This window comes from Acanthisitta chloris, unplaced genomic scaffold (assembly GCF_000695815.1).
Source record: "Acanthisitta chloris isolate BGI_N310 unplaced genomic scaffold, ASM69581v1 scaffold4369, whole genome shotgun sequence".
In the NCBI taxonomy this organism is placed as follows: Eukaryota; Metazoa; Chordata; class Aves; order Passeriformes; family Acanthisittidae; genus Acanthisitta; species Acanthisitta chloris.
In genome coordinates this window covers 53,999-63,088 of record NW_008689800.1, presented here as the reverse complement: position 1 = coordinate 63,088, position 9,090 = coordinate 53,999, and the positions used below count along the sequence as shown (strand labels likewise).

General features: G+C 35.5%; 1 protein-coding gene across 1 annotated transcript in view; it reads right to left on the bottom strand.

Moving 5' to 3' along the window:
* Positions 1-1,928: 1,928 nt before the first annotated feature.
* Positions 1,929-9,090, bottom strand: part of LOC103808763 (receptor-type tyrosine-protein phosphatase delta-like) — a gene marked incomplete at both ends in the record, with an annotated part of 60,814 nt that continues 53,652 nt past the window's right edge. Inside the window, 3 exons of the mRNA XM_009081567.1 lie at positions 1,929-1,998; positions 2,478-2,632; positions 3,270-3,389. Of these exons, the coding sequence (XP_009079815.1) occupies positions 1,929-1,998; positions 2,478-2,632; positions 3,270-3,389 (345 nt within the window). The remainder of the gene's footprint in view (positions 1,999-2,477; positions 2,633-3,269; positions 3,390-9,090) is intronic.

Sequence of the window (9,090 nt, the reverse complement as noted above, 5' to 3'; positions counted from 1 at the left end):
ACACTTGGTCCTGCACAGCACAGCCCCAAGAAAATAATTTTGAATTCAAAACGGTAAGGCAATACAAATCTCAAAACATAATGTTGGTACAATATGCCTGAAAAGAAACACTCACTTTGACATCACTACTGTGAGAAATACATTAGTATTTCTAAGTATTTCTAAAAATACACAATTCTTCTTGTTGGGCTATCAGTTAGACGGTCAGCACATTACACCAATGAGTTAATTACCACATTCATAAACTTTGGAGTATCCACACCACTTGCTGCTAAATGCCCAGCCACACAAAATTTTTAAATACAGAGACATGATTTCTAAAATTTGTCAGAAACCTGGTTTCAATAATTCTGCTCCTAGAAAAACTATTAGGAGTGGGATCCTAAAAAGCTTGCTAAAATAACAGGATACGTGAAAGTCTGCTTTCTAGAGGTTAGGTTGTATGAAATTACTAAAATCTTAATGTTGCAAGAAGATATACATAAGGCAAAATCTTATGTATAGCAGGTTATATGTATTGTACAGTATCACTGAATAAATTAATAGGAATGTGGAAAAAAAGGTGCCTTAGCAGGCATCAAATCATACAGCCTAATCTGACCATCACTTTCAATGAAATCTCCATGCATAACCAAAGACAAAGAGAAAATAATGGCCTTGTACTTCATCAGTACCACTGACTGACAGTAAGCATTGCATTTTATTTCAGGTTTTCTAACGACTAGCTCTAGGACTCTTTCAGAACTTATTTAATTTGCCTTCTTTTGAATTGAGAGAATTTAGGCAATTAACTAACTTAACAGTCTTCCTAGACTGGCAAGATTAATTTCTTCCATTAAGTTTGCTTTTGATTTAGAGAATAGCATGTGTTTAGTATTTACTGTTTTCAGTTTTGGGACTCTCACTTTGAAAAGGACACTAAGGAGCTGCAGTGTGTTCTGTGAAGCCCAACAAGGCTTGTAAAAGGTTTAGAAACTATGTCTTATGAGCAATGGCTCAGGGAGTTGGGTTTGTTTAGTCTCAAGCAGAGGTGACTCAGGGGTGACCTCATCTACCTGAAAGGAGATTGTAGCGAGGTGGGGGATGGTCTCAAAGGTATCTTCCAACCTGATGGTTCTTTGATGCCATCTTTACAGCTGAGCACCTTTGGAGGTATGCTATATATGGTTCAGGCTGATGAAATTACAGCTGAGGCGATCCATAATTCTAGACAATATTCAAAATGTTTCAAGATCCTGCAAATGCAGGTACAAAAAGATTTGGCTCCACTTAGGAAATACTCAGCAAACTGTATAAATGTATGTGTATTATTATTTAGATTTATTCCATATTCCTAACCCTGATTTTTCAATAAACATTAAATATCTGTCTTCATGTTTTCTGATGTTTTCTAACCAGTCAGTGCCTTTCAACACTGAAGCCCTGCTCATTTTGGTTTTCTGACTTCATCTTCCTGTCTCATTTACAGAATCCTCTTTCAATCACTTTAAAAGTGTTAAAATGACCAGATTCCATGGCTGTCTTACCAATAGGTTAGAGGTAATAACTAGAGATGGTGGTATGCTGTAATTCTTGTAATTACTATTCCTGAGGTTCTGGATGACAAAAGCACGACTGGTTTTCAAATATGATAAGCATTTGTAACTTCATTTAAAAGGGTGAAACAGCTCTCAGCCTTCTAACTGAAGGTATTCCAAAATGAAGTTCACAAAACTGATTGATCTTAGGAAATTGTTTTGAAAGGGGCTACACAGTAAGCTATAGAAGCTGTGACAACATAGTCCTGAAATGAGGGGAACCCATTTAACAGTTACTTTCCATCAGAATCAGTGCATATGTTCCAATGATTTTCTCTTTAGTTTATTAATTCATACTTTATAATGCCTGAAGGGGTTTGCTACTCTGCAAAAAAAGCAAGGAGCACTCACTTCCCCAGCACTGAGCTCAGCCTGTTCCCCAAGTACATCCTTCGCAGTTTTGGCTCCTCGAAGTCCTAAACTGAGGGGTTAACACTGAATACAGTTTTAGGTTTCTACCTATCTTCAAAAAGTTTCCATTTATCTTTCTTAATTCTCATGTTTGTTATTTTCATACACAATATAATAATAATTTCAAAAGCTGTTTCATTGCTCAAAATGCGCTTTCTTTAACACTCAGGTTAGGGTTAACTCAGGTTAACACTATCATTTCTTCTTGATGCCACCTTTTGAATTCCATAGATTCATCTGTGTTCTCCCTGCAGACATTCTCCTTGGAGACTTTTAGATGTTCTAAAATGAACTCATCTTGCATAGATCAACCAAAAGAATTCTAGACTAGCCAATTTGGCAGTGCCATACTCAGGTCCTTGATTTGCAATGCAGACATCTTTTTTTTACAGACTTAAGAAGTCTATTGAAAGAAAATAATATGTTCATCTGCAGCAAAACAGAAAACAGTAATCTTGACATATGTTTTGTAAAAGCTTCTGGGCTTACCTGCAGTGTACAACCATAGGTCCAGCATCAGGCGGATTGCAAGTCTTGACTCGTCGTAGGAAAGCTAAGAATGGTGTTGGGTGTTCTGGGACACCATGGTCAGGCCAGGCAGTGAACTGGAATTGCCTCACTTCCCTTTTCTCACTTGAACCATTCTACGAAATTTAAAATTTTCATGACAAAACTGCCACGATATTGGCACTTTTCAATTAAACAATTGCAGAAGCATATATACCAGTGAAAACTATTTAAATCACATTTGAGGCCAGAAAGAAACAGAACTCAGGCTAGGAGGAAAATCCAAATAATGTAAGAGCTTTAAGTATTCTGCACACTTGCGCATCACAAGTGTGAGAGCTGTAGCTCATATTCAGGTAGTATTCAAAAAACTCCATGCTATAAGGAAAATAAACTCTGTAGAACAAGTCTCATTGTTTAGTACTGTTAGGAGTAAACATGGGAGAAAAATGGAAGGAGGGAAAGGGGAGAAAGAGAATGAGCAAATAAGGGAAAAAGGCAAGCAGGGAAGGCAGGAAGCAAAAGGAAGAAGGAAGGCAGGGTGCCAGGAAGGAGACAGTGATGGAAGGGCGGAAGGGAGGAAGGGAGGAAGGAAGGAAGGAAGGAAGGAAGGAAGAGGGGACGGGAGTGGGGCAGAGAAGGGGTGGGGAAAAGAGGGGAGGGGAGAGGAAGGATGGGGACAAGCGGGAAGAGAAAGGCAGAGGAGGGGAGAAAAAAAATTGCTGACATTTCAACTTAAAAGTGAATTGTGAGTGTATATGTAAGTATATATACCTTGTAAAGTGCAAATGTACGAACACAGTATGTTGCCAATTCAACAGTGTCTAAAAGGGTCACTTGGATTAGTCCGTAAGTTTCCGTGCCTCTGCTTGGCCAGTATTGATCGCACTTCACCTGTAGTGAAAAATATGTAATTATTTAATACATTTAATACTGTCATGTATGTCATAAGTGAGTGTATATCACCATAGGTTTTTAAAATTTTAAAATATGGAGTTATAATAGTCAACGAATGCTAAGGATCCAACACAAGAAATTTATTTTATCATCCACAAGAGTTGCTTTTCTGGTAGTAGCTCTTACAGTGTCTTCCTCCATAACGGGTATTTGGAAGTTCAGTGGAACAGATAATTGAAAAATACTAATAACCATAGATACATTAAAGAAAAAACCCACTTTACAGTAGCTTAAATTATGAGCTATATCTTCAGTAACTCATCTTTCACAGTTCAGAATTTAATATCAGCACTAATCCCCTCAAGGTAGATGGAAAGATTTTTAAAATATTTGCCATATTTTACATTACTCCTCAAACATATAAACTATTCCTTGGATGTTAATATTTAGTGTGTCTAGAAATATCTCACTAAAAACCTGAATTATTTGAGAAATAATTTCAGTACACTGATAAATGAAGGCACCAGAAACTATTAAGTGCACTGTGACAGAAGAACATTTCCTTTCCAGATCAGTGTATGCAGCAGACAAAATACTGTGTTTACAGGCATTTAAAAAAACCTGCATCAACTTTTAAAAGAACAGGACATTTCTTCAGACAAATCCTAACCTCGAAGCACCACAGTTTAGAATAAACAGAATTAAATAATTCTGTGTAAGATGACACATAGAGAACCATATGTTTATCATGATTGCTAAGTTTTTTAAGCTACAAATGGTATTTATGATGAAAGCTATTAGGAAAATAGAAATGCTGAACACCTAAACCAATCAGAAAACATAATAGACAGTAGTACAGGGGGTTAAATAATGGAAAATAAATTTCTTTCGGTGGCTGATAGGTGAAACTGAAACAGTTTCTGTTCTACTTATTGCAACACATTCTTATCAATTAGCCTTGCATACAGTACAGAAAAGAAGTTTAAACTGAGTCCTGTAACAACAAATTGCTTTTGTTAACAAATGTCTTCATGAATCACTCTAAGTCACTCATACCAAATTCAACGAGAATACACAAAATGCAGGAAACAACAATAGCAGAATATTGCACAGTATTTCCAATTAAAAAATGTGGATTATAATGTTAATCCAAGAGAAAAACTGATTACTCCTCCAAAACGGAAATTTAAGATATGCATCTTTGAAACTTGCATTCTCCAGGTTTCTCATTCTGCATAGCACTTATTAAAATAGACTTAGTGTGCTTTCAAACTCCCCAGTATCAAATAGCTTTTGCTCACAGATCATTTTATTTTGAGTCTCACAGGTCACAGATCACTAACAGTTCACAAATAACAGTCTGAGAAAAAAGTAACCTGGAAAAAGAGGAGAAAAAATTCTAGCCACTGAAGCAGGTATAAGTATTCATGAGTAGCAAAAAACCCTAAAAGAATTTTTTTGCAGGCAATGATAGCTTATTTCACAGATAAGGAATTTTAACAAAGTAACTGAAAATGTTTATTGATGCTGAAGTATTAAAAAATGGGACTAATAATGTAAAAAATCCTCATATTAAGAGTAAGTATGGCAAATACTTCATGAATATCTGTTATTTATTTGCAAGACTCCTAACACTAAAGAAAATTGTATTTCAATTGAGACATTTCAACATAATTACAGTAAATCTAGTTTCAATTCATCATTGATATAGAAGCAGTGTAATATGTCTGTAATAGTCACCTGTATTTTAGACAAAGAAGTTGTGGTTTATTCTTTATTATTCAATAATTCCCACAGAATGACACCTTTTTTTAATGGAAAACGTTGATACATAATAACTGCAGTTTGCAATCTTAGTAACTGCAGGTTTATTATAAGCCTCTGACTAAACCTTTTTTGTTTGCATACTTTGGGGTTTTTTAATTCATAAAAATGGTAGGACACATTACAAACTCTTAATTAAAACAAGAAATAAATGTCTGGCTAAGTCTTAGCATGCCTAAATACGTAGTGCTTTCCTTCACTGCAGTTCTCACATATAAACTGTATGCTCACAGAAGCAGTGCCAGCTTCTAGAAAGCATTCCTGAAAAATTTACCACTTTGCAGTTTCCAAACAACAAAAATTAACCAGTTTGAAAAGAACAGAAAACGCTAGCTTTATTTTTATTCTGTATAGTAATCCAATGTTAAGCATATACTCAGGCTGAGAAGCCTGTAGAAAATTGCTCCTTTTCAGTTAGGTTGGGAGAAATTATATGTGGCCTGCTCTTTTATGTGCAGATTTATTTTTTTTTTCCATTAGTTACTTTATCTAACATAAGCTTTGATCATGTTGAAGTCAATCCTGTTCAAATTTTCTAAAATACTTTCTGTGAGAGCTAGCTGATGCAGAGTACTGCTGCTGGAAGCAGACACCAAGTGTTCAATAACAAACAGAATTTGTAGACCACTGTATATATTATTTGAAAGTGGAAACTGATGAAAATAAGTATCAAATTTTTTAGAAAGAAAATCTGATTTCAGACTGATGTGGATTTGACCTTCTGGAAGAGCACATGAAGCATAAGTTGATTGAACTGCATCTTTTTTCCCTTTTGCCCATTAATTTTTCTCAGAACAAGAGGTCTTCTTCAGAGATATTTCCTTACATGCCTGCTACACTCTTTTGCTCTGTGATCATAAACCTTACATTCCCAATACTCCTAACAATTTAGAGTCCAATTTATCTTTGTGAGAGATCAGAACAATGCTTTCTATTGGAGTTCACTGGCAGCAGAGAACCAAATGATACAAGTTAATTTGTAAGACACTGTGTTCTGAGACAGAGTTCTTGTTAAATGTTTTATTCTATGTTAAAAATCTTAGTCTTCTGCACTTAAAAGTAAGTTTGTTTTCAGAGGATACTTATGGGGTTTTTTTCTGGAAAGAAAATTCGCAACCCCCTTAAGTCACCCAAAATTTAACATTAAATGTCCATAACTGAATTTTGAAATTATTTGCCAAATGTGTTTCTGCTTTAGCTCTTTGAGCTGTGTTAAATTTCTCTGTGGCAAGGGCATTTTCTTCCTTGCTTGTTTACATTGTTTGGAAAATGTGGCAAGCTATGGTGATGATTACATGTATCCTACTCCAGAAATACAATCACAGTGTTTATTTATTTTCAGTTAGTTTGTAATACACCTTTAGTGAATTTCATAGTCCTCACTTTTCTCTTATCCATGTAGCTCCCAGCTCCAAGCTTTGATCCTCTCCTTAGCAGACTATATTCACCTACACCCAACGAGAGTTTTTCTGTGCCACCAACTGTACATAACAACAGCTTTCACCAGTAATTATCTAAAGTTCTCTTGCTTGCCACTAAAGGTGGCAAGATGAATGAAACAGACATGAGTGTGAAGTAATCCACTGGTGACTTAAAAGAGTGTTTGTGTAAAGACAAATCAGATTACAAGTAATGACAAGCATACCTTCCACTACTACCTTCACTATCTCATGATCATAGGTGGCACACTCTTAACTGGCCTCTTAAACATGCACATGTGTTATTTCTCTATGTTTTTTCCACTCAGACCACGTGAATCTTTCCTCTTCATGAAGTACAAGCATTCACTGAAAGCAAAGCTGTACAAAAATGTAAATGCTTTGTTTTCCATTAGAAATGAGAAGCTTGAGACCTTTTCAGACTTGAGAGATTTAAATAGTTACAGAGTTCCTAAGAATATTCGTGGATATTCACACTTCAACAAGTCACAGACACTAGAGAACGTGCTGCTGTGCATCAACAGAGCTGAAGAAAGTGTATTTCCATATGAACATATGAATACAAAGATTCCTGACATTCAAGGGATAGAGAAATAATTTTCCAGTATAAAGTTCCATCACTCAGGCAGAAAACATCCTTCAGGTGATTCTTAACACATGAACCAGCTGTTACAGACCATCTGAGATTATAAGGACAAAATGCCTATCAGGAAAGAGACAGCAAACTAGTAACAGGCAGATTCATATAGCACATTCCTTGTAAGAACAGCGAATGAATTATACTGAATCTGGAATACGAAACAACACTAGTATGTAACAAACTTCTTGCTCTATTTTTCTTACTAATATTAAGTCTCTTGCAGACAAAACTTTCTATTATATTTTCAGATGATCTTCCCTCAAAAATAAAGTATCTCTACAATGATGATGAATGATAATAACAATTATGCAATCAAAAAGGTAGCGCCAGTTGCTGGTGATGGAAACTTGTGAAACCCTATCAGGCTAGCTTACTGCCTCAGACATTCCAGATAACATTCTGTCTCCAAATAGATGTTACTCTGAAGTAATTTTCTATTTTGCAACAATGCTTTACCATCTAAAGATTAGGCTGATTTTAGTCTAAAGATCACAGACAGTGACAATAATATATGAGATTATAATACAAAGATTTTATAAAAAATCACAATACACACACATTTTTAGGACTTATTTGAACAAGATTTGATCTACTGTTGCTCATTGACTTCAGACTATAAATGACAGATTAAAAATAGAAATGTCTATAATAAGGCTGAAAAGAAAACATTTTAAAGTTTTATGTTTTGCTTTCATTAAGGCACAGAATTGAATAGGATTCTAAATTTTGAAAGACCTGATCGCCCAGCCTCAGGTAGACAGATCCTTCTAAGTCTCACTAAATGTTTCTCAAAGCAATTAATCATTTCTGGAAATTTTGACTCTTTGAATCCACTTTTTATATCAGAAAAAAAGAACATTTGTATGCACTGGTCTCTAGTAATAACCTATACTAGCTATGTACCTATGAGTATGTTAAGATGTTAATGTTTCGTCTGGGAAAAAGGAAGCTTGGGGGAGACCTTATCACTCTCTACAACTACTCCCAAGTAAGAAGTGACAGGACATGCCTCAAGCTGAGGCAGGCGAGGTTTAGATCAGGTGTTAAGAAAAATTTCTTCACTGACAGGTTTGTCAGGCAGTGGAACAGGATGCCAAGAAAAGGGAATGATTCACCATCCCTGGACTTATTTAAAATAAGACAGGTAGGTGTGGTGCTTAGGGAAATAGTTTAGTGGTGGACTTGGCACTGCTGGGTTAATGGTTGGACTTCATGATCATAGAGGTCTTTTTTAATGTAAATGATTCCTTGATCCTATGAATGTTGAAACTCATCAGAACTGACTATTTGGAGTTTAAAACAGGTAGAAAGTAAGCATTTCTGCAGTGCAATATAATTCTGCCTATGGTCTTAATTACAGTGGCCTCAAAAAACAAAGAGGTTCCAAATATGTTTGGAGGCAACATAAAATGACCCTTAGGCTAATCAATTCATTGCAAACTTTAGTACTCTTTTAAGTCTTCAAATCCACCCTCATAACACCCTTGCTTTGTGAAATTTATGAGATATAATTTGTAGGGTAAGAGTTCAATCTGAAAGATAACTGATAATTAAAGAGATTACCCCCAAACTGTTTCCATTCTGATCCTTATGAAGGAGTTTGGTATGGTTATTAAAAGAAAGGAAAACATATATTAAAAGGAATCTTGGGCATGTTTAAAAGTGTTCTCTATCTTGTCTTTCATCTTCATCTGTATAAGAAGAGTTCAAAACAATATAGCTGGTATCAATCTGAGATGCCCTTTCTGAGCTCTTCCCTAACAGCAGCAAAGGCAGGATTTTAGTGAATTCATTT